This window comes from Miniopterus schreibersii (assembly GCF_964146895.1).
Source record: "Miniopterus schreibersii genome assembly, chromosome: 15".
NCBI lineage: Eukaryota > Metazoa > Chordata > Mammalia > Chiroptera > Miniopteridae > Miniopterus > Miniopterus schreibersii.
The window spans coordinates 46337396-46363633 of record NC_138115.1 but is presented as its reverse complement, the minus strand read 5'-3'; the positions used below and the strand labels follow the sequence as shown (position 1 = coordinate 46363633).

General features: G+C 46.9%; 1 protein-coding gene across 1 annotated transcript in view; it reads right to left on the bottom strand.

The window, feature by feature from the left end:
- The window catches only part of MYRIP (myosin VIIA and Rab interacting protein), a 123256-nt gene that overhangs the window by 34785 nt on the left and 62233 nt on the right, over positions 1–26238 (bottom strand). Inside the window, exons 4-7 of the mRNA XM_081160157.1 lie at positions 4624–4760; positions 1433–1513; positions 788–885; positions 491–571 (exon numbers count right to left, since the gene is read on the bottom strand). Coding sequence (XP_081016283.1) covers positions 491–571; positions 788–885; positions 1433–1513; positions 4624–4760 — 397 coding nt within the window. The remainder of the gene's footprint in view (positions 1–490; positions 572–787; positions 886–1432; positions 1514–4623; positions 4761–26238) is intronic.

Genomic DNA, 26238 nt, shown 5'->3' with positions numbered 1-26238 from the left:
AGAACTGGCTGTGAAACATAGAAATAATCCTGTTTAGAGCCACAGAGTTTAGGGTTGGTTGGTTTCTAAGTAGTCATTACTGATACACCAGGTAAGGGACAGTCTAGGGTATGTAGGTAGCAGGGGGTGACTGCAAGGTTCTCCAGCAAAAGACTATCTGAGAAGTGTGAGAAGAAGACACCCATACGTGCGCACACACACACACACACAAAGCCCAGGAAATAGGAAGCCAGTGAGTAACCTGCTCAGGGCTGACTTCCCAGTTCCCCACCCATTAGCTCAACCCCTAAAGGCAACCACACTCCATCCCTGGCCTTAGGTTTTGCAGTGCAATCCCTCTACACTAGCCTCCAGAGCACAGAAGGCAAAGTGACAAGTCACAGAGATGGTGCCCAAGACAACGGTGCCAGTGGTGGCTCTGCAGCTCGCTGGAGGCCCTGCTCCGGGCCAGGGTAGTGAACTGCCGTCGTCAGATGCCAGGGCCACCTACCTTCTGCAAGATAGTTGTGGCCAGTTCCTCCGTCAGCTCCTCCTTGTGGTCCCGCAAGTAGATGGCCTCATTTTGCTTGTCCTGCGGAGAGAGGGCAGAGAATGGCCTGGTGCTGGGCGGGTTTGGGGGACTCGGCAACCACTTTCTTGGGAGTCCTGACGGCAAATGCAGGGCAGGCTGGGCACTGCTCCAGTCAAGGATGGCTATCGTGACGTCGGTTTCCTGATAACCTGCACTTTTTCCTGGTGGCCAGGACCCCGGCCCACACCTCCCCCGAGAGGAGAAGGGATTCCCTACCAGGCTGTCCCCATAGGCTTCTGCTTTGGAAATCGCCTCCTCAATGGCCTCTTCGGCCACCCGTAGGGCAACAGCCAAAGTGTCCATCATGCTGTGTCCTAGAAAAGAAACAGAAGAGAGGCCACCTTCTTAAAGGGAATGGCAAGTAAAATGATGGCTCCGCGGCAAGCAGTTGTGCTCAGCCCTTCCGCTTAGCTCTCTGGTGAGGGAGCTGAAGAGTTGGAGGCGGCTTTATTTGAAGCTAGAACTCTGTTTTTGCTCTTAACCTTTGCTCTAAGAGAACTATCATGTTGGTATAAAAAAGTAGAAGCTAGTAAGTGATACATTCTTTGTAGGACTATTTTAATAAGAATTGCACACGTGTGCTGGTTTTTATATCCCAACTCCACAGCACTCACTAGTTGGTGATCAAGTATCTAGTGGTTGGGTAGTGAATGCACTTCTCCAGCCACACCTTGGATGTACTCATCTATTCTGATGATAGATTCATACCAACGGCCACAACGGGAAGGCCCGTGGAGACCCCCCCACAGCAACACATGGCTGTATCGCATGGTTACAAGGCAACTGGAGACCCTGACGGTATCTGAAGGTGCTTCTACTCCTCCAACCTCCCATTAGCTGTCGCTTCTTAAGCGGCCTTACCTTCCGACTGCCTATAAAATGTTGAATCACTGCCTGAAACACTGCCTTCGTTGTCCAGGTTGGCCTCAAAAAAGCTTCCTCCTGGGGGGGGGGGGTTGGAGAAAATGATTATCGAAGGTCATTAGCGGGCACAGGTGCACTGGATGGGCAGACCACCCCTGCCTACTGGAAGTCAGCCCTGCGGACCGGAGGTCAGGGAGTCGCCCGGTTACACAGCAACGCTGCGCTTTCAGACCAACTGCATCTTTCTTCTCACACTGATGATTCCTGGTGTAGCACTGCCACCACCCCACCTGTCTTCCAGTACCTTCTTTGGAGGCAATGTGGAGTCAAAGACAGAAAAGTAGATGCAATTCAGAGAGATGTGAGGTCAATTCCTGGACCTGCGAATTATTAGTCAGGTGACCTTGAGCAAGCTCCCTCACCTCTCTGACACTCAGTCTCCTTCCTAGGAAAAGGGGACCAATGGGAGCTCTCCCCTAGTGATGGGGGACGGGGGGACCCTGCGTGTCGGGTCTTGAGCTGCTGTTCACGGCACTGACCCGAACAGCTTCACTGTGAGTCCTGGAGCTCAGCACGGGCCTTGCACACTTTAGATGCTGCGTATTATGTCCTGACAATCAAAATTCTGAAGATAAGTACCCTTCGATGAACTGAAGTCGGAACCATTTATTCAGAATTCTCCTGAACAAATTACAGTGAAGTTGGCTGTGCCTTAAGATAGCCCAGAGAGCTTTAAGCAGTATCTGTACCGGGCCCACCTCCAAAGATTCGGAATTGACTGGGCCTGGGAGGTGATCTAGGCACTGGGATTTTTTTTTTTTTAAAGCTCCCTAGGGAATTCTAATGTGTAGTCAGGATTGAGGATGGCAGGCGACAACCATACAAGGGTGTCGGGTAGTAGGTAGAAGATAATGGTAATGGCTCCCTGGTCATGTAACATAACCCAGAGGCCCCGTAAGCACTTAAAGTAGAACTGAATTTTTTGGGTGGCGTGCAGAATAAACCTCATTGTTTGATGATCATGGCTGTATGGGCTTGAGTGCCACCTCACACAGTGTCTCCTGTCTGCTTGTCTTCATATTCATCAAAAGGAAATCTTGCCCTGGCCGGCATGCTCAGTGGTTAGAATATCGGCCTGTGCACTGGAGGGTCATGGGTTCAATTTCTGGTCAAGGGCATGTACCTGGGTTGCAGGTTCAATCCCTGCCTCCGGTTGGGGCGTGTGCGGGAGGCAACTAACTGATGTGTCTCTCTCACGTTGATGTTTTTCTCTCTCTCTCTCTCTCTCCCCTTCTTCCCTCCCCTCTGCTCTCTCTAAAAATCAGTGGAAAAACCTTGGGTGAGGATTTTTTTTAAAAAGGAAATCTTGCCCGGCTGGGCATGGCCCAGCGGTTGAGCGTCGACCTAGGATCCAGGCGATCGGGGTTCGATTCCCGGTCAGGGCACATGCCCGGGTTGTGGGCTCGATCAATGACTCTCTCATCATTGATGTTTCTGTCTCTCTCTCTCCCTCTCCTCTCCTCCCTCTGAAATCAACAAAGATATATTTTTTTAAAAAAAAGGAAATCTTAATTAAAGTGGAGATATCAATCATATTAAAACTACTAATGCTGGCTGGCTGATCATGGCTCAGCGGTTGAGTGTCAACCTAGGAACCAGGCAATCGGGGTTCCTAGGTTGATCAGGAGAGCAGCTTAGTCAACCATCACCGGATGCAACGTGGTAAGTGCTGTGACTGAGGACCCAGGGGAAAGAAGTGGTGGCCACAGAGGACTCGGGACCTACCTCTGCTTAAACTGTGGCAGACAGCTATTCCCAGCAAACAATTCTCCTTTGAAAATGACACTGGTGGATTTTAAAGCCCAGAGCTGGCCAACTCAGGATTCTTGTCGGCCTGCTCCACCAGAGGGCCGTTGGGAGGAAGGCAAAGAAGTCGGATTTGTGTTCTGTGCTAAGGGAGTCCCCACGTGGGTTTGTTTCTCCCCTCCCCTTGCATTAAGCTGCGGAGATTGGAGTCTGGGGGCATGTAAAGGGCTCCATAAAGCAGGCCGGAGGGCGCACACGAGGGGAAAGAAAGGATGGAGTGCGAATGAGTGAGCCAACTGTATTCTGGAACTTTCTTAAGAAATATTTTTGGATTGAAAACTACTGTGAACATCATTACTTTTCAGTTTTCTTTTCTGCCTCCATTTCTAGAGGAAATTTTTATTTTTATTTTTTAGAAAAAGCCATAAAGAGAAGATAAAATAATGTTTGGCAACCGTCGGGGCTGCTCTCTTAACCATAGGCTCGCGGAGCAGTTTGAAAGACAGAGGCCCTAACAACTACCACAAAAGGCGCTAACGACTCGCCGCGTTTAATGCTTCCACTCTATTTTCTCCCTTGTCTTCGGCGGCTGGCATATTTTTAGATAAGACACAACCGAAGATTTGATAGAGAATACAAAACCATGACGGTGAACAAGCTCCAAATGAGATGGAGGACACCTCCCTACCCTCGCACCCCGCCTTTCTCGTGGATAAAAAGCATTTACCTGTGTCAGCAAAGTGATGGGAAAAAATCTCCCTCTAGACAGGAAAAAACAGCCTTCTTTGGAAGATGTGCTTTTCATACTCTGACAGTTTCTTTCTGCTGGCTGGCCCACCAGAACTACAGCATATAATTCCTGGTTCTATTTCTGTGCATGGGCTGTTTTAACTGCATCAAGCAGCATGGGCAGGCTTCCTCTGACATCACTCTCCCTCTCTCCTGCCTCTCACTTGGGGCCTGGTCTGAAGAGAATTCCAGAGCAGGAAGGATGGAAGTGGAGGGCGTACCCTCGAGGGCAGACCTAGTCTACACCGCCAACCCGAGATGGCTTCCCAATGTTTTCATCTCTAGGGAAACATGGTCAAGATCTTTAATTTCTAAGAATCCAGAATTAAAATGTCCCCAATTTTCAGAAATACCTCGGTCCTCTCAGCTCCTAATATATCCTGCCCAGTGGGGATGCTGGAACCAAAAGACTCAAAACTTAACAGAAACTTTGAGTTCTGCCCTATTTCTGCTCCTCACTAGAGCCGGATATTTAAGGAGCTTCCTCTGTCCCAGGTGAGGAGCCTCAGCATGCGGGGCCTCCGAGCAAGGCCTTCTTCTACCCCACCAGCCCCCCAAGGACGCGCAGAGCAAGAGGCAGCCCGCGTACATACCTACGATGTCGAAGCTCGCCCCGCTCTCCAGCCGATGTTTCCTGTACAGGTTTTTCAGGACCTTGGCGCTGCCGAAGCGCTTGAAACGGCTCTTCACATTATTGTAGAACCATTCCAGGGACTGGGTTCTCAGAAGCCTGGAGAAGACAAAGAATTATAAAAGGGAAAATTTGAATCACAAAATAGGATTGTTGTAAGGTGGATTGCAAAGGTTGCCACAATGCTCCGTAGCTCCTTCCATCAAGATGTGTGTTCATTTCTTTACTGCTTGAACCTGGGCTGGCTGACTTGCATAGTCCATGGAGTGGCAGAAGTGACGCTGTATGAGTCCTGAGCCTTGCAGCTTCCTTCCTTGCTGCTCTTGGAAGTCCTTCAACCCATCACCGTGTGAGCAAGCCCAAGCTAGCCTCTGGGATGATGAAAGACACTTGGTCCAGTCACCCCTATTGCCCCAGCTGGTACTGGGCCAACCCCCAGGCAGGTGAGACAGGCCATCCACTGCCAGCTGACTGGAGATGCATGAGTGACCCTAGATAAGACCAGCAAAAGAACCATGCACCTGAGTCCATGTAGGCTCATACACGCTTGCCATTGGAAGCCACGGACTGATACATCTGTTTAATAGCTTTGTGTTAGATACTCTTATTGCATTCACAACATCCCTAATTCATCTTGGAAAAATAAAAAGCACAAGTGAGATAAAGTCTTGATGGCAAAATTCTCCAGCCTCCTATCTGTCCAGCCTGAAGCACTGTGGGAAAGCAGCGTTCTGGTCAGATCTGTAACGGTTGGTACAAAACCCTGACATGGTTCTTTTCTCCTCTGGCTGACGAGAACATATTTCTAATCCCTTCTTGCTTTAAGAAGAGCTTCTGTTGTTATTTTTCTTATTATGAATGTAATCATGCACACTTATTTCAGAAAAATTCAGCAAAGCAAAACTAATAGAATGCTGCTAATTCAATGGAGAAGAAACACACGTAGCTGACCTTCCTCCCCAGGGGCCAGGGACATGTGAGAAGATACCCAGTGGGACAGGAACCTATGAAAATGAATGAGTATGAGAGCAGGGCCGGAGATCCGGATGGATTTCTGGAAAACCGAAAGTGACAGAGAGAACGGTGTCCTGCGAGTCAGACAGAAGAGCTGGGAGTTGGGCTGAGAGGCCCAGTGTGGAGCTGGCGGGTGCCGCGAGTAGGCCTGGACTGTGAGGTAGAACTCAGAAAGCCGAGTCAACAGTCATGCAGACAACAGTGAGGCCTCTTGGCCCCCATCCACAAACAAATGGACGATTGGTCCAAGGATGCTTTGCCCTAGGTTAAAAATGTACAGCAGTTTTCTAAAACATTGAACAATCTACTGGGGGAAGACTAGGACTTCAATGCAGGAGTTACCACCTTGCAATGAATCCTTCCCTTTTTTAGCACTGGGAGAGCCCCCACATGCCTGCCCACCAGATCCCATCCATGTGCCCCAAAGCCAGACCTGCCAGTTGTCTGCCTGGCTTACAGATTGGAGCTCTCTGCACAAAAGTCAACCCGTTTGGGAGGCCTTCCCTGACCACTAAAAATACCACCACCATGCTGACACAGCTCCTATCTTCTAACTCTCAATTTCTCTCCCCAGATTTTTGTTTTTTAACCCTCACCTGAGGACCTGTTTTTTTATTTGAGAGAGAGAGAAAGAGAGAAACATTGATTGGTTGCCTCCCATATGCACCTCGACTGGGGATGGAACCCACAAGCTAGGTATGTGTCCTGACCGGGAATCGAACCTACAAACTTTTGCCTTTTAGTGTACATGACGATACTCCAAACAACTGAGACACCTGGCCAGGGTCTCCCCAGATTTTTATAAGCATTTCTTTGTACCTCATATTCAGTGATCCATCAGATAATAAATACATTAATGTGTTAATTAACAATTACTTTTTAAGTTGTTTATTATATTTCCTCTTTCCAATGTATTTATGTATATAAAATCCACCAGTATCTTAATAAAAATAAACATGATTATTTGAGTGCTTGCTCTGAGGCACTGTGCCAAAAGCTTTCCTCGAATCATGATTTAATTCTCACAAAATATAACGCAGTGAGGGAGCACGCGGGTGCTGGGCAGGTTGGGGCTGGCCAGGGCCCTGGCATTTCCTACCACCTGTGTGATCTCAAACAAATTAATTCATCTCTCTAAGTGTCAACACATTCGTCTATAAAATGGGGTTGATGATTGACCACCTTACAAAGCTGTTTGAAGATTAAATAACGCAAGCAATGAGGTATCTGGCTCAGCATAAGGGCTCAGTAATTTCTTATAATGGCTCTATAAGGATGAGCCCCATTTTTATTGATGATAAATAGAAATGTGAAGTCGAGTGTCTTGCCCAAAGAACAGGTGACAGAGGGATCAGATATGGGAGCTCAACCAGCACACATGAAGAGGAGAGGGCTGTCTTCAGTGTGTTTTCCTATAGCATTTTATTACAATAAGCATCTGTCATTAAAAAACAACCCATAAAGCTGTTTTCAGAATTTAGAATAATACAGCATAAAAGAAAAAAACACACACACAGAAGACTTTGTCCTTGGCAATCATAACCTCTGGGCTTGTGATTTATTCCATAGCTTTAAGAGCACAAAAGAACTGCAAGTCTAGGAGAGAGATGGTCCCCGGGCTGCCTGTCCCACACACCCCGCCCTGCTCTCTGAGCAGCTGACCTCCAGGAAGGACCTGCTGGGGGGCTCGGCTCTGCAGCTGAGAGCGTCCACAGTGGCACTGGTGGGGGATGGTTGTTACTGCACCCCTCATTCTTCTGACAAAAGGACATTTCTTTCCCTTTTGGGACACTGTTCCCTCCTCCCCAACTGAGCCTACTTTGTTTTGGAAAGACTGCCCCCCCCCCCAGCCCTGGGCCGTGGGTCGCATGACACAGGCCTGCCAATCAGGGCAGAAGTGGGGGCTTTTGCTGCTCTTGCTGTTGAGAGGAGATGCCCCCTTTCTGCTGGGCCAGCTCCATTGCAGAATGAAAGCCTGGGGCTTCTTGGGGGGTATTTGTGGTTTTCTGAACAGAAGCAGACTTGACGGCAGGAAGGGATAGAATCCTATTGATATACTTTGAACATCTGGATCTACTCAAGCCTGAGGTCAACCCTTGGACTTCATGCATGAGCCAATACATCATTCCCTGTTTTGTTGAAACCTTTTTGAGTTTCTACTATCTGCAACCAAGCCCTAATATTCAAGTGCATCATAGGATGAGTTCTCTGTTCCCTGGTCAGACCAAGACTTCACGGCATTCAGAAGCACTGTAGTTCCCTCTGAAATAGAATGAATGCCTCAGCCTGCTCAGGTCCCTGTGCTGGGGCTGCAGGGAGGTGGGAGGATGGCATTGAATCCTGGGAGAGTGACCGGCAAAGCCACAGCCCAGCCCGGAGAGCGGAAAGCTTTCCCTAAGCAGGGATGTGTTTTAGATTATGTTTTGACTTCGAGTTAATGTGCAGAGCTTTACTGGAAGCCCCGGGGAAGGCTCAGCCACGACTGCTCTCATGTGCTATTGCTGCTTTTATTTCCCTCCTTTTAATATTCACGGCTCCGAAGACACTCAGAGCATGCAGGCGGTTCACGGGCAGCGGTGTGGGGAGAGGGCAGTGAGGACGCCAGCACCTGGGGTGCAGACTGGCTCAGTGAGCTGCAGAGCTCCCCTGCCCCCCGCCCCCAGGCCTCCAGCTCCCACCTAACAGACAGGCCTCAGGCAGGTGGAGATGAGAAGGAAAGACCCCGAGTCGGGGTCCTGCTGGAGGGGAAGGCAGAGGGGGGCCCTGCATCTGCTCCCGGGCTTCCTCATTGGGTCGCTCACTGACTCCTTCATAGCCACTGAGTACGTGGCAGGCACCCTGCTGGGGATGCAGGGGCAGAGCGCAGACAAGGCCCTCGCCCGACAGCACTGCCAGGCGAAGCTCTTCAAAGGCCGAGGACACCCCGTTTCAGGAGGGCCAGGATGCAGGGGGGCTAGGAACAGCAGCGTCAGCCCGAGCGGGCCGGGCTCTCGCTGCCCATCTACAAGGGCGAAGCTGCTCCGTTTGCAAAGTGGGGCAGGAAAGAACATTCGTCTGGGCAAGTCTAGGATGGCAACCGGGAACACGCTTTGGGGTAAAGTTCTCTTCGGTGGCTAAATTCCAACCAAAACAGAAGGTGAAGCTCTTTTTCTGCAGCTACAGAGAATCGACAGCATTTCCCCCTCTGTCATCTTCGTCTCATTACCCGGCATCACGATGCCCTCACTAATTCTCAGCTCAGGGCGGGCATTTGGAGAATGCCAATGATTCCATCAGCGTTCAATATCACTGTCCTAAAAGATGATAAAGACACGTTTCGGATTCATTGTGTCATCCTTAGGGGCAGCCTCTTCCACCTGAGCTTCTTTTCTGCATGGAGAGAACTCTTGTTTCTGCATCTTTATGAAGTTTTCCCCTAAAGTGTATCAGGAAGGCTGTAGCCACGGGGAAGGCAGGTCGGCACCCCCCCCTCCTCGCTGTGTGTGATGCCCAGAAAGCCAGGAATGACCTTCTCTGAACCTCAGCCTCATCATTTAAAATGGTGTCTACAAAGCCAGTGGTGCAGGTTATGAAATTAAAGACAGTGTCCCAAAGCACCTATCACGGTGCTGGTATAAAGTAGGACGGCACCCAAGGGGGCGGGAGACGGGCACGGAGAAGCATGGTCAGAAAAGAAATCAACTAAATGTATAGATACATCCAGGTGCCAGGCGAGGCAGAATATAAACATAAAAATGTAAAAGGTACCTAGCTCTGCTCACACGAATTTTAGTTCACAGGAGTTCACTCCACCCTGGCAGTAGGAATAACAGACATAGAAGCTGTATTCTCCGTCTCTGTGGGGAGGGGGAGGGGTTGCCATCCTTCACAATTCTCAGACACGATTTCCACCCATCCTTCCGGAGTTTGGTTCCATTCAGGCAGATGTTTTAGAGAATTTTGCTGAGTCCAGTGCAAGGTGCTGGGGTTATAAAGGTGAGTAAACCCAATTGCCGCTTCTAGGAGCTCACGGTTTTACAGGGCATGGTGCCTCCTGGTGTTGACAAGGAGACCAGAGGAAGGAACAGAGGAACAGGTTTAGAGGGACAATGGCAATAGTTCAGTGAGGACACCTGAATTTGGGGTGTCCACAGCATCCCCAGGTAGCAATACCTGGTGGACATCTGTATATATTAGTCCAGGGCTTAGACAGGCAGGCATCTGGATGGGCTATAGGGATTAGGGAGTCCTTGGTCCACAGGTGGTATTAAACCCAATAATGGGTGTATTATGGGTATAAATTATTATCTCTAATTTGCAAGGAAAATGCAAAGAAGTAGTTTGCTACTCTATTGCTGACCGAACTAGAAGCAGACCTGGGAACAGACTGCAAATCTCTTTCTTGGGTCAGTTCCTTGAATGTCCGGTCAGGCTGTTTTCCTTCCAGAAACCCTGTTCATGTACTCATTGCAAACAAGGGCATTTGCTTCAAAGTTTAAGCAGATAGAAAGCTCCATGAATCAAGGAATCATAAGAAACTCTAAAATCATTGTATTTCTCCCCTAAAAAATCCGACTTACCACACCGCGAATACCAATCAGTTCAAGGGACTTGTGTAAGCAGTTTTCTAATTTTTTTCTATGACACAAATACATTTGTAAACACCATGCATTCTCGGTAGAAGACAGACTGGAATCACATAACTCAACACAAGAACAGCACTAAAATTCCCGTCGCATGAAAGCTTCGCCCAGGAATGCCAGACTGATGGTGGTTCGTTGGACTAAAACAATACAATTGTGAGGAGGAAGGAACTGCCTACATAAGAGCTGCTCAGATCCTGGCTGCTCAAAGCCAGGCTTCTCTAAGCCATCGGCCCAGCACGGCAGGGCTCTGTGCAGGCTGATTTCACTGGGTGAGCCTCCGGGAGATGCTGCAGATCTCGCTACTTCCCCTGTGGTCCTCGGACCAGCAGTGCGGGCACCTTCTGGAAGCTGAGGGACATGCACAATCTCAGCCCTCCACCTTCACCCTGAGACCCGCTGATTTCCAAGTGATTACTATGTTCATCAAAGCTTGATAAGGCGCTGGCCGGTGTGGCTCATTTGGCTGGGTCTTCCTGTGCGCTGCAAGGTTGCCAGTTTGATTCCCGCGTGGGGCACATGCCCGGGTTGTGGGCTCGATCGCCTGTAGGGGGCATGCAGGAGGCAACAGATTGATGTTTCACTCTCACATCGATGTTTCTCCCTCTTCCTTCCTTTCTCTCTAAAAAAACTCAATTAAAAAATATTTTTTAAAAAGCTTGATAAACACTGGCCTAACAAAAAAGCTAGATGTTTTCTGAGTCCTCGTGATTTTTTATTTTATTTTAAATGTTGATCGCAATGTACGTAGGTAGGACAAGAGCTAGACTAGCTGACTTTCTGAGGAAATAGAAGTGGGCTGGGTGATAAAAAGCTTCGAGAGGAATGGAATCATTTAAAAGCTACTCCAAAATTCAGGTGCGTTAGTTGCAAAAAAATAAAGTGGCAAAAATACTGTTCTTGCAAACTCGAATCATCACACCCAGCGAGGTGCCTCCAAACAATCTACAACAAAGCTCTGCGGGTCCGAAGACCACACCTCGGGCACCACTGAGTTCAAGGATGGATTTGGCACGTCACAGAGCACAGGGAGATTCAAAGCTGTGGGAAAAACAACAGAAGGACAGTCAAGTGGTTGGAAAACAAGACTCCTTCGGTCCTGACAGCGCCCAAGGCCCCTGAGCACCGAGACAGAGCAATCAGTTTTGACAAGTCAAGAGCATCTGAATGAGAAAGAACAGCCTTCATGCTGGGACCTCTGAGCGTGTCACTGGGAATTTGCAGACAGACATGACTAGGAGGCTGAAAGTGTCATGCTCAGTTGATACGTGACAACTGCCATTAATGTGAAGCATCCTGCGAAGGGTGAGAAGCTGGAGTTGCTAAACAGCAAGAAGGAAGGAAAGCCTGGAGGAGAAGTGAGGGGAGGTCCGTGGGACAGACCGACCCACAGCGGCTCCCGGGCCTTCTATGCACAATTTCTCTAATCTACGGAGCAGCTGGAGGGAGACAGATGAGGAAACTGGGGCTCAGTGAGGCTCAGGAAGCCCAAGGTCACACGGCTAGTGAGAGGCAGGACTGCAGTTTCAAGGCAGTTCTGTCTGGCTGCTTGGAGGCAGGAATAAATGTTATCTGCCTATGGCTCTTCTTTTGCCTTCTTATTTGTAAAGCTGCTCGGAACGTCCTTCTTTTATCTGTCAGAATCAACTTGAAGGGAGTAAGAGAGTGTAACCGAGTTCATTCGAAGAGCTGTGCTTCTTGCTCTAGCTGCAGAAGTTTGCAGTCGGCGCTCCGCAGGCCCAGGAGGGAAATCTCGCCCCCTCGCTGTGCTGATTGGTACGATCTGGCGGCCAAGACAGCGGAGAACAGTCAGCACTTATGGATTCTCTCCCCAACCTCATCACTCACTGTGTGGCCTTGAAGACGTCCGCGTATCTCTCTGCATCTCACTTCCCTCATCCTCAGAATACAAATGATCGCAACTCTCTGCAAGCAAATTTCCAGCGCCATGCAGAGGCGCCCGGTATTGCCTCGCCTCTCACGTCCTGGTGCGCTGATGTGTGCCCGTTCTGCTCTGATAACATCTTCACACCCGTATTAAGAAATGCGCCCAGTTCCTACACTTCTGGTTGATTCATCCGTTTCATTAATGGTAACATCGTGCTCTACAGTGAGGTGTTTTCCCTTTAAATTAAAGTTCAAGCTGGTTGTTGGAACGAGAAGATGATCGGATTCCTGTTAATATGAACTAATTCTGGACGATAGCCGTAATTTACACACAATATATTGCTGACAAAATTAAAAGGCAAGGACTTTGCTATACGTTAAGTGAGTGGCTAAGATATTATTTTAAAAAGTCACTGTTTTTTCGTATTAAAATATTTTGCTTGGAGCTGTTGGGGCTGCTATGTAATTAACAATATCTGCCACTTAACTGAAAGCCATTGAGCGAGGTCCTTCTAGTCCTCAAAACAAAACTATGAAACAGGTATTATTTTGTGAAAACAAAGGCTACATAGCCGGTCAATGATGAAGTCAATATCCCCTCTCTTTTTCTGACTGTTAATTTAAAATATTTAAGAGATGGTTCCCCATTTTACATGAAGACACCCAAGCACAGAGAGGTCACAAAGCTTTCTCAGAATCACACCGTTATTTGGGCTAGAGCCAGGTTCTGTTTCTGACATTCTCTCAGCTATATAGATGAGATTAAGCCTTTTCTAAACTGTGTTTCCTTCCTCCCTCCACCCTCCCTTTCTTTCTTGCCTCCCCTGTCCCTTCCACACCATGCAGGGCCACAAGAGGAAGCACCAGGGTCGGTCAGGAGGCAGAAGGAGTAAAAAGAAAGTGTGGTAAGAGCCTTTATTGGGTTTCCATAGGAAGGAGTGAGGGTGGGAGTTGAGGACCAGCTAGTTTGAGTAATTTCTGTGGGCTCTGGGGCACAGGGGCTGTCCCTAGTTGTCTGATACCTGGCTCTGAGGTGGTTAGGGCAGGGGAATAGTGGCCCTTAGTGTGAGAGTCTCATAAAGGAGGTGGTGGGGTATGGGCTCCGGAATGGTTGGTCTGCATTTGAAAAGTGCACTCACAGGTGACTTGTTCACTATCTTTAGGAATTAGCAGTTTCTCCAGGGTCAGCAGGCCCCAGATGTCAAAACATCCAGTGCAGAAACTAGGAAATAGAGTTATTACTCCTCTCTCCTTAGCAGCCAGGAGTCTGCGGCTTACAACCAGTGTTATTGTCTTCACTCCCACCCCTCCTAACAGTCCCATGCACAGCCCACTGACATTGCCCTCCAAGCGCCCAAAGCCTTCCTGCTCAGTCAAGGGGCCACTACACCTATCTCTGCTCAGGCGCTATTTCCGCCCATAGTGTACGTGTTTGACCTTTGGCTCCCAGGATCCTCTGACTTGCAAAATGCTCCTTTCCCTCCTCAATCTCTGCCCTTTGTAAAGACTTGCATGTGTTGGGAGTTGGGATGACTAACAGAATAAAATCTTTTCATATTAAGGGATAAAGAGGTAAACTCTAAAAAGGCCAAGCTATTTAGAAGTATAGAGATAAATTCTAAAAGAAAGCTACAAGTTGAAGATGGTCATGTTTAGGAAGCAGGACTAGGGTGGGGGTGGGGCAAGGGACTAGTTTTTTTTATTTGGTGTAATCAATCAAGAGAACTAGTTGACATTTTAAGTAGGTACATTTATGACTTTGATGACCATAAAATTAAATAAAAATCCAAGGATTTAGCTCTTAGCTTAAGGACCCTGAGTAGTCTCCTATTGTCCCTTCTGGGTGGCAGGCACTGTTAGCATTCTGAGGCTGCTCTGTAAGAATCCGAGCTTAAACAATGAAATCCCCAGGATCACACATGTCCCCTTGACTGCTGCCCATAAAAACCTGAGTGTAGAGTTAGCCTGGAATAAAGCTGCCCAATTTAATAAAACTTAGATTCAGACGTGACTGTCCTGCTCCCGGCTGGAATAAAGTCAGGAGTCCAGCCGCAGACTCGGAGGCGGTTAAGTCTGCAGAGGAGGCAGCCACACCTGCAGCACTCGCCACATCGGGGTTCTGTTTTATCAGCAGCAGAACAAAATTCTTCCTGCTCTTTCAGTGCAGCCCATAAAGACAGAAGAAATGCTTTTTTCTATGTTTTAAATAAAACCAGTAGTACAACATGTCCTTTAAAATTCATTTCTTAATGTTTGCACAGACACTCACATGTAAAATGCTGAAAACATACACACATCAAATAGGACCAAAATGACCTCGTTCTATAGAAAACATTAATGACAACAACCAGGCAACCTACAGGAAAGGACTGTAGTAAATAATCAATAACACGAAGCTGTGAAATAAAGGACAAGTCAACATGGCTTAATTATTAAAATTACCGGAAGCAGTGGGTTTCTTTCTGCCAAGTTCTTCTACCCAAATCTAGAGTTCAAGTGTCTTGAGGCAGAATTAAATGCCAGGACACAGATCATGGGGGTCCCCAAATCTTCACTCCATGCCCCCATGGCCAGAAAAACCCGGAGACAGAGCACGAACCACGAATCCTCTCAGGAAGACAGGGCTCCCGGCAGAGAGCTGCCCCCGAATGCAGGCGCAGCGCAGTGCCTTCGTCTGCTGCTATTACCGGCTTCAGAAGGGAGGTGACAGAGCTGTGAAATCTCAGGCAGCCAAGCTGAGAAAAAGCCGCCAACACGTGTGCGCTGCAGAGGGAGAGGCTCCAAACTCATTTAAGGCTGCCCAATTTAATGAAACTTGGTGGAGGAAATGTCATGAATTTTTACTTTTATTCTTTTTTTTTTTTTAATTTTTTTTTTTACTTTCTTGCTTTGCAAATTTAAGATCCTGTGATATAGAAACACCCAGGACGTGGTTTCTCATCAGTCAGACTATTGGGTCTGTTTTGCTAAATGTTCTTTTTTTAAAAAATATGTCTTTATTGATTTCAGAGAGAGGAAGGGAAAGGGAGAGAAAGAGAAAAACATCAATGATGGGAGAGTCATTGATGGGCTGCCTCCTGCACACCCTGTTGGGAATCGAACCTGCAACCCGGGCATGTGCCCAGACTGGAAATCGAACCTCGATCTCCCCGACCATAGTTCGATGCTCAACTGCTGGGCCAGCTGGCAGGGCTGCTAAATGTTCTTAACACAGACAGGCTTGCATGGCAGCAAGAGCTAGGACGGGGGAAGGAAGGAGTAAAAGAGAACCCCCGGGGGTCCCTGGGCAGGGCCAGCGGGCACTCTCCCCTGGGGAGCACAGGGGGACGTGTGCGTGTTTTACCCCATTCATACTGACTCCTTTGTGCACCAACGTAGCTGCGGCGTGATGAGTGGGCATGACACTCCTTAGCTGTGACCACAGGCAATTTATTTTGTTTCTATAGCCTCAGTATCCTCATTTGTTCAATGGGCATCACTCCCACCCCCATCTTGCCGAAAGGATCAGAACAAACCATGTTTGTAGCGCTTCAAGTCACAGTATTTTGCATATTTGAGTGCTCCAACGTTAGCACCATCTCATCTGCAAAGCCCTGTGACTAATAAGCACGGATAATGTTTTCCTCTGACCACAAAAATCACGAAGGAGAAGTCACAGAATGTTTACATGTGACCCCAGGCACTTGCTTGAAATGTGTCCCCTGTGACGTCCCTCCTGTTCTGTCATGAGTCTCCCTCCCTTCTATGTAGGCAGGACGAATCCAGGCAGCCACCAGCCCAGAAAGTTCTATAGGAAACAGCTGCCTAGCTGCCCAGAGCCACCCCAAGTGCCAGTTCTCAGTTGGGCCAATCTGCTCCCTGTCCAAGACCAGTGTTGATTTTTCAGATAAGATTTAATCCTGGGGCTGAATAAAATAAGATCTGGGCTCGCAATTCCTGCTCAAACACACACTCACACACACAAAACACACATAGAAACACATGCACGCACGCACACACGCATGCACGAAGGGAGCAGAGCATTTGCTAGGGAAGAGTTGGGGAACTTCTTTCTAAAGGATCTAGGTGTGATTTTGGAGAGCGTGCTGTCCCCTTTTCTGTGAAGCAGTAGGTAGAATGTTCTGCAAGTCACCACACCAGCTCCGGCCCCTGAGTGCTTGTGCGTGACTCAGAAGCATGGATAATGTCACTGGGGACCCTGCGCTCTCAGCGTTTATAGAGACGGCTGTTTATAGAGACAGCACTTACTGAGAAAAGGTCCTCAGATAAACCGAAGGCGTTAAGGAGGAAAGGAAGAACCCGGTTCTTTTCTGCCCACTGCCAACCAACCGCACCCTCTGCCGGTGGGTCCCTTTCTGCCGGACAAATGCATGGGCGCAAAATTCTGTCTACGCTTTGCTGGAACGTTCTGCATTAGAAGTGGGTTCTGTTCACTCATACTGGATAGAAACACAAACTCTGAAAAGGCACCTGCCTCACCTGTTTATTTTCATGCAAAAATCAGTGGCCGCTCCTTACCAAAACGGGAACAGATTTATATTCTGCAAATCAAACACGAACTTAGTGTACTTCTGTTCAAAGGTGAATCTCCAAAAAAAGGCTGCTGTCGTTGGTTGACTGGAAAAACAAGCTGAAATCGTGGAGTGATCTCTGACGGGGCCCAACGTGAGTCATCTGACCTGCCAATCTACTCAGGCTTGTCGCTTGGTGGTGAGGGTGCTAGTGAGCCTGGCTTACAAGGGAGAGTGTAATAAACTCCAGTGGAGGCTTCCAAGGTTTGACAGATGAGAGCAGATGGAAAATGCTAGATTCGCTAATGCTCTTCCAGCCGGATTCCTCCAGCAACATTTCCGTTCTCGTTGCGTCACTGAGCTCATCTTCACCAAGGTCCACATTGCTCTTTTGTCCCTGTTGTCAACAGAGGACCACAAATCCCCTTTCTGGTGTCCAAGCTGTTTGAGCAGAAGGGACCTCCCGATGGGTTCTGTGGCGATCCCAGCCTCTGCAGGTTTCTGCCTCCTGAGAAACTCAGGAGGCCTGAGCTCTTGGCTGCCCTGCGGGACACTTTCCTCAGGGCTGGAAATTGTGCACATTTCTTAGAATCCCACCTCCGGAGCGGGAGCCTGGCCAAAGACACCAAGTGTGGAGGTGGTGGTGGTGGGATGCTTTTTATTTTATTTTAGCATTATCCACTATGGTGGACTTCCAGGCTTTGAATAGCAAACTCTAGTACATCTGTCTATAGCCAAAAATACCTCATGAGGAAAGCCTGGAATAAATTGCTTTGAGAGGGGGCTTTTTTGTTGTTCTCGCCAAAATTGAAACCACTGACCAGGATTCAACTAAGAACCCCAGAGCCCATCCTTTAGAAAGTCTTCAGATTTCTGAGTTCTTGAGAGCATCATATGCAGAGGGTAAGAGTGTCAACTATAGAGCCAGCCTCCCCTGAGTGAATCCTGACTCTGCTTCCTGCTCATGAGACCTTGGGCAAGTTCCTTGACCTCTCTTTCCTTAATTTCTGCATCTGTCAAATGGGTGCATCTATCAGCTGCTTTATGGAGTTGCTGGGAGGGTAACTGAGTGCTTAGAACAGTGCTTCAGTACCGAATAAGCTCTCAGCAACGTTAGCTATTATACAGAAAAGCAATTTCTCATTTCCATAAGCTTTCTGTTCGTTGGTAGTGGGATCCGTGATTCAAGGCCCAGCCTCTGAAGAAGTTGAAAGCCTCCATGGCAACAGATGAGCCTTTTTTCTGGATGCTGGCAGGGCTGTTGATACCAGGAGCACTGATGCACACAGCAAGGAGCCAGGACGATGGGTGGAGCGTGTTGCTTCACCCAAACAGTAGACCAGGGGCTCTGCCAAGTGGCACAGCTGCTGTATCTCAGAGTGCCCAGATTTTCTTACAGTTGTCATTTTGCCTGGCAAAGAAAGTTTCCATCATTTCAGAGATGTCGATGCCTTTGCCCAGTGCGTCATCCTTGCCTGTGCTCTCAGCCCACTGCTCTGACGTGGGGGGCTCCAGGCAGATCTGCTGGGCTGAGCCCCACTTCTCCGGCTGCTCTCACAGCACTCACTTGGGGCTGGTCCAGACACTCCTTGATGCAGTTCTTGGCCTGAAATCACACAGACATTCTGGCCTGGGATGGCCACCCCTGTGGTCAGAACTGACACAGACCCATTGAAACAATCTTCCCTGGGCAATGATGGCATGAAATGTTTCCTCTGCGAGGTTCTGGAAGAGGAGGAGACAGTCCAAACAGTTCCTTTTTCTTGTTTGAATTCTCCCTACTCTACCCAGCCCTTGATGCAGCTCAGACAAGAATCGTGCAGCCTAATTGTAGATCATGTGTGCTATTAAATGTGAGAATGAGAAGTGACAAGCAAAATGGCCCATGCCACGATGCTAATCTCATTAAACCATTCTTGTCTGCTATTTCAGATAAAATACAAGCTCACTAAGAGTATACTTAGCAGTTGTCTGCTCTTATGTGTGCCTAGTGATTTAAATTGAACATGGAGCCTGGTCTGCGTGGCTTAGCTGTTGAGCATTGACCTATAACCCAGAGACCGTGGTTCGATTCCCGGTCAGCGCACATGCCCGGGTTGCGAGCTCGATCCCCAGTCAGGGGCCGTGCAGGAGGCAGCCGATCAATGACTCTCTCATCATTGATGTTACTCTCTCTCTCTCCTGTTCTCTTCCTCTCTCTGAAATCAATATATTTAAAAAAAAAAAAAAATACCTTATATAAATAAATAAATAAATAAATAAATAAATAAATAAAAACATGGAGAGGTCTTTACGTAATTAATAGTCATGAGGATGTAAAGTACAGCATAGGGAACAGAGTCAATAATATTGTAATAACTACGTATGGTGCTAGGTGGGTACTGGAATTATGAGGGAGGGCGCACTTTCTAAAGTATATGATTGTCTAACCACTCTGCTATACACCTAAAACTAATACAAAATAATATTGAATGTAAACTATAATTAAAAAATAAAATTTTAAATGGGAAAAGAAAACATGGAAAGGTCTGCTTTGTCCTTGGTTTAATGGCCATTAAAACTACTGTTACAGAGAAATACCATATTCTTTCATTTAAAAAAAAGAGTGTCTGGCACCAGAAGAATGAAGCATTTGGATCAGGAAGCCCAAACTCTGTGGTCTCATCCTACCAGCCAGACCCTCCGCCACCCCGGCCTCTCCATTAGTGGCTGACCCCCTTCAGTTGGGGAGATCCCCAGGAGACCAGGCTAGAGGGCCTAACCAAGACCTGGATGAAGGCTCCAGGCTGCAAAGGAGAGGTGAACACCGAGGAAACCCTGGCCGGATCAGCTCTCTGATGTGCACAGGCCTGCCTCCTGCCAAGGACTGCCAGGATCCATGTGGCAGGAGCCACGTACACCAGCTTACCTAGAGGCACACACATGGTCTCCTGAAGCCCACACCTGAGAAACCATGACTGAACGCCCCACAGCCTGAGTGTCTGAGTCCAGAGCCTTTATGTGGCGCCTAGTGAAGGCTCCATAGCCCCACCACACCAGAATGCAACTCAATGCTGTATGTCCTTCTGAGATCCAGCCAGGGACACCCCAAGTGGAAGTGGGACACTGTCATCAAGGAGAGAAACGCACAGGTATGTGCCACAGAAGGTGTCCCCTTGTGGCCTTTTATTACTAAAATGGCTCTGGGCAGAGAACTGCATGAAGCAGCAGGTTTGACAGACAATGAGTTAAAAATGAATGAAGCTGGTCAGCTAAGGTAGGTTTTCTTTTCTTAAAAGGGAAACTCTATCTTGTAATACTTAGAGTTGACTTGGAGACTGGAAGCCACCCTTCAGCAGGTCAACAAAGAGAGAGGGCTCTCTCGGCAGACTTTAGCCTCACACCAGTGGGTACGTGTCATAATGGAGGGCAAACTCCTCAGCTGTCCCTTCCCTTCCTCTTTCCCCAGCTGTCTTGGGGAGTTACATGGCCCTCTAAGTTCAAGTGCACAGGGCCATCTGAATGCAATCACCGCCCTTCAAAACATCCGCAGATTTCAGCAGAGCATCGATCCAGCTCCTTGCTGGTCAGCCATTGGGAGCTCTGAGGAATGTGTCACAGGGGTCCCCGAGCACTGTCATCCTCATAGGGGAGTCCAGAAAGGTCAGGGATTTTGTACAAGGTATCAAAGCTTACCAAGCAAAAAAAAAAGTCTGACTACAAACAAAACTGGATATGTTGACTTTTCTTGATGAAAGTCTGAATGCAGCAAGTATTCATGGAGTGTTTCTCAGCATCCAGTAGCACCATATGAGGTACTTGTTAATAAGCTCTTGGGAGAGATTGTCCCAAGGTCAGAAATAAAAGGATGGAGAGAAGGACTTTTATGTTATTATTAGAGGTGCACACAGCATAGGAAGTGACTTTCCTTGACCTTGTCCCATTGAAATAAATTCATGGGCTCTTGCACATCCACACACACCTTGGCCTAAAAACCCTGTATATAATTTTAGACAAGAAAATAGAAATCTATAGAATACGGTTTTATAGGGAAGCAAATACAATTCTGCATAAACAATCCATTGCCAAGGCCATTACCACTCAGGGAGCCCAGAAACATCCAACAAAGGCATTTGCCTCAGAACTAATACATAAAAGCTTTATGATGATGATTACATTCCTGGGAACCTAGGAAAAATTCTGTTAAGTCTCATGTCCTCTTTTGGTTTGGAGTTTTGTTTGTTTTTCTTGGCTCTTGTTGGAATTAATTTTGGGGGGCTCTTGTTGCAGTTAATTTTTTTTTTTTTTTTTGGAGCCACAGACAAGTCCTCTAGCATTTTGGCATACTCCTACTACATCTAGGACCAAAATTTTCCTTCTGTGTGAATACACCCCTGTCTCCTGCCCAAGAGAGCATCTTGGCATCTTAAGAACCGGCATGGAAAGCTACTGAGCTCAAAGATGGCTTTCGAGGGCTATAAATGGAAAAGATGATATGATAACCTCTGCAAGCATCAATTTCTTCAGCTACAAAATTGGGATATTGGCTCCACATACTTCATGGATGGCTGAGAGGCTAGGACAAAACAATGCAAGCAAAAAAGTTTCTTAAGTTTAAGTGCCAGATAGGCAATGGCTGTATTCTTCTTAATGACGTAGAGTCCAGTTTTGGATTTGGGCATTAAGATGCTGATGGCTACATTTGTTCTGTACTCCCTGTCTAGTCCTCTCTCTACTGGTCACACTGCGGGGACCACTGGCCCTCACACTCACACATCACCCTCTCTGTGAGTGCTGCCCCCCTATGCTGTCTCCCTGGGAATGTTACCAGCATCCATACAGGTGCAGAGCTGAAACTGCAGCATCACATGACCCCCTCCCCACACTGTCCATAGGCCTAGATCTCTCCCACATCTATCTGTCTTTCCATTCTCATGGACACCCAATACAGCACCCCATCCCTGACACAGAGGATGACTGCAGAGGCATTGTCTTGTCTTCCCACCTCCAGCTGCAGCCTTCTCCGCACAGCACTCAGAGCCACCCTCCTAAAACATGAACCTGAATGTGTCATACCTCTGCATTGGATGGCTGTCCTTTGTTACCAAGATAAACATAAACTCCTTAACAGGGCTGAGAAGGCCCTGTAGGGCAGGGCCCTGCACTCCCTCCCAGCCCCAGGAAGCCTCCCCATGCTTATAGAATATGCCCATAGGGATGCACTCTGGTTCCACAGCTCACACCTCAGGGCCTTTGCATGGTCTCTAGGTACTTTCCCAGCTCCAATATGAACTCTGTGTGGTTATGGTTGAGGCTTTCCTATCTTCAGTGAGTGTATCTCTGTATAGTTTTCATAGTGGCTGCTCTGGGCATTATAACACACATATATTCCTCATCACAGTCTCCTGGTATTCACATTTTCCCACTTCAAGCCATATGTGGAAACCTTAATTTCATTTAGGTCGCTTTCCTTTTCCACTTTTAAATATCATTGTCTTGAGTGTCAGATGGTGTTCTAATATTTGTTTCCATCATCATGTATGATTTATAAGAATAGTCTAGGTGAGCACTCACATTTCTGTTCTTTCCATTGCTTCCTGTTTCTTCCCGATGCTCCAAAATTCCTTCTCTTATTGTTTCATTTCTGTTGGAAGAACTTCCTTTAGCCAGTCTTCAAAGATATGTCTCCCAACTACAACTTCTTCCAGTTTTTCTTCTTCTGAGAAGCTCTTGATTTCCCCTTCATTCCTGAAGGACCGTTTCCCCAGGTATAGAATTTACAGTTGACAGTTCTTTCCTTTTAGCCCTTGAAAAATGTGGTGCCACTTCCTTCTGGCCTCCATTGTTTCAGATGAGAAATCTGCTGTCACCTGAATTGATCGTCTCTTAGAGAAAAAGCATTGTTTTTCTCTGGGTGCTTTCAAGATTTTTTTTTTTCTTTTTCTTTAGTTTTTAATTATTATATGTCTTGGTATGAATCTGAATGTATTTGGTTTTCCAAGTTGTGTGTTTATTTTCTGGGATTACAAGGACATATCCTGGCCTTATTCTCAGAGAAAGTCCTTCCCCACCCTCCCACCCCCAAAATCAGCCAGTGAATTTATTTTGTCTTATTTTCCCTTGTGTACCACCTACAAGCATTATCTAGCAGTTTCTAATTGTCTTCACTCATGCTTAGAAAATCCTCTACTGCAATAAAGAGTGTAGCTGGAATCCTTTAAATAGTGCAATTAGAAACGATGTCCTTGTCACAGGAAATGCTATCCTCTGGCACACCTGCAGGGACTCAGCATGGCTTCCCAGCTGTGCCACCAGTGCTAGAGCCATCAGAGCCAGGGGCTCTGGACTGCAGACTATTATAGCAAAAGAAACAAAAGTCCTTGTCATTGGCATTTTCCTAACCATGTGACTGACACAACGGTGGGCACAGTTTATCTTTTGCTAATCCTTCAGCAATCTTATGAGCCAAATATCACTCATTCCCATTTTTCAGATGAGGAAAATAATGCTCAGAGATGCTCAGCAACTGGCCAGTAGCCACATAGCTATTAAGTGAGAGATCCAGGGTAAATATCCCATAGATTTCTTAATAATTTATTTTATGACAGTATATCTTGCATATAATAAAGTATACTAATCATAAGTGTCACATGCAATGAATTTTTACATACTATGAGTACACCTGTAAGACTATCACCTAATCAAGGTATAGAACACTTTAATCATTCCAGGAGGCTCTCTCTGTCCCCTTCCAGTCAGTAATCCTTCCTCCCCCCAAGGGCAATCATTATTTTGATTTCTCTCATCATAGATCAGTTTGAATATTTTTGGAGCTCTCCATTAATGGAATCATACAGTATGTGCCTATCTACGTCTGACTTCTTTGGCTCAACAGCACATCTGTTCATCCATATTTTTGGGTGTATCTGGGGTTCCCCCTTTTTCATTGCTGTATAGTATTTCATTGTATGAATATACCACAATTTATATACTCATTCTCCTGTTGATAGACTTTTGGGGGTATTACCAAAAAGCTGCTATGGGCATCTGTGTGCATGCCTTTTCTGAACATACACAGTCTTACAAAGGCAATGGAGACTCCTCTTGCCCCAGTTCTACAATGTAGCTGGAAGTCCCAGCTAGTTTTGTTCTGTTTTGTTTACTTTTTGCTATAAGAAATTAGGCTTCTTTTATTTTTAGCCATAGGGGCACAGGGAAGGAGGAATCTTGCTATCTTAATACAAAGTGGTCTGAGTAAGTTCTTAAAGTGTTCTCCAAGCAGTTTCAGTCCTTGATGAATCCTTGGACGCCAGGTGAGAGGGGATGATTCTCACCTCTTTAATAAACACATATAAAGAAACACACCCTCACACCTCCCCACACTTTGCATCATTTCAAACTCTATTGCTCTACCCATTCCTAAATTCCCAACATCATCCACCAACTACTTTGCCAACCACAACTACAATGTACCCCATGCCTCAGCCACACCGATTCTGTTGCCCCAGAAAAATACATGCTCTTTCATGACCCTGCATCCTGCTTTACCCCTTCTCTGCTGCACTCCCTCCCTCTTTCAAATCCGTACTTAAATCATGCCTTCCCTTTTCTCTTTTGCAAGTTGGCATAAATACTAAATAAACAAAGCACACAAACATTATATTTATGAGAATGTACAACAAATTTTGGTTCCCTAGAGGGATTTTTTTAAACATAAAGGACACAATTTAATACATAGGAAATTGATACAAGGTGAGAAGAAAATCACTTCTTTTTGCTCAGACATAGTGTCCAAGACAGCCTACCTACTCAATGGTCTATTATTTTCCCCAAAGTTAGACACATAAGCTAAATTGATTAGAAGCAATGAAAAAATGTAGTGCTTTATGATTGATTCTGAGAGGCACAGATGCCACGAAGACTTTTTAAAGTTATTTAGTTTATTTGGAATTTGTTACACTTCCTGAGTTTACGAGGCCACTTCCACGGGTCTCTTGAGGGATGTCATTTTAGAAGCTGGAGCAAGACTCTCACTTTTCAGCTTGCACAAATCCCCTAGGAGACACACAACCTTGGAAAAGGCAGATGTCTTGGTGCCGCTTCATTCCGAGGAGTGTCTGGAAGCTGCTTGACTGGGGAGCTGGGGTCCCTGGCACAATTCTTTAGAATAAATTAAATCTTCTTTTCTTAATTATCTCACATCCTCACTCCTACTGTTGTAAACTATAAGCCTCCTCAATTCTTTCTTTATCAACAAATTCCTAAATACTCCCCTGCTAAAGCTGCCTTTGAATACAGACAGCATCATATTCTAGTGCCTTTATGATGATTCTGAGAGCAATTCACACCTCTGGCAGGATTCCCAGGAACCCCGATGGCAGCAGAGCTTACCCAGCCCAGGCCGCAGCAGCCCACTTCCATGGCCAATGTGTTGGCCCTCCCAGCAGGTGATGCTGAATTAAAGGCTGCCTTCTTTAGGCCACTTGTTCCTGCTCCCAAATGAGAATCCAAGAAATTGAAAAGCATCCTGCAGTAGCTTTGGATCTTGATGTTAAAAGCTGTCTGTTTATAGTTCCAAGAATAAACACAGCATCATCTTCTACATTTGTTCTGGCTGAAATGAACTGAATTCATGCTGAATGCTGCCTTATCCAAATTAGGCCTTATTTCTCTAGGGTCTTTCTATGGATTTACATTTTCCAAAGTTTTTATAAAGTGAAATGGGGACTGTCTGCTGACTAGTCCCCTCTTATACTGGGGTAGCAACCCTTCTTTGCACTTCTTAACTTGATGTTCTGCGAGCCCTTTTGAGGGAACTTGAATTTTTAACCACAAGGCTCATCGAGGCCCTCTTCTCCCCTTACTTTACAATTCCTCTTTGGTGTGTTCCTCTACTCATGCACCCCAAAATATGGCCAGCTTCCCATTTGACATGCCATTTCAAAGGCACTTTGAGCACATGTACAAAAACAAATCTGTCACCTTCATCTTGTCCTCCCCATGGTACCTTACTACTGTCCTCTAACTCCATAATTGGGACCATGCTTCTCAGAGGATGAGCCAGGAATGGTGCTGAAATATTTTGATACCCAGATTAAATATGGTTGACTTTCTTTTAGAAAAAACACTCAGGCCTGAGGTGATACACTGGAGAAGTCACTTAAGTTTCTTTACCTGCAAAAGGAGGAGGTCTGCTAAGATTGTCTGAGTATTGCCCACAGGGCCTGGAAAGGCCAGTGTTTAGGCTTGCGTCCTGTGCTGGCAGGAGGAAGGGTGCCTAGTTGAACTTGAGTGTGTAACTAACGGAGAAACAAAGTCATAGTTAGAACTGTTAAGGTGGTAACCCAGAAAACCAGGGTGTGGGCACTTCCAAAGAGCCAAATGGAGTCATAACCAGGAAAGAGCAGGAAGAGATGAGAGGAAAAGAGCAGACTCTGGTCAGAGGCTCTAGAACCTATATCTCTAAAGCAGGCCTGCTGGGGGTAGCCCTTTGTGAAGTTCCCTGCAGGAGATGGTACCTTTCTTTGCTGCAGACTGCCAAGGTCTCATTGAGGTCGACTCTCT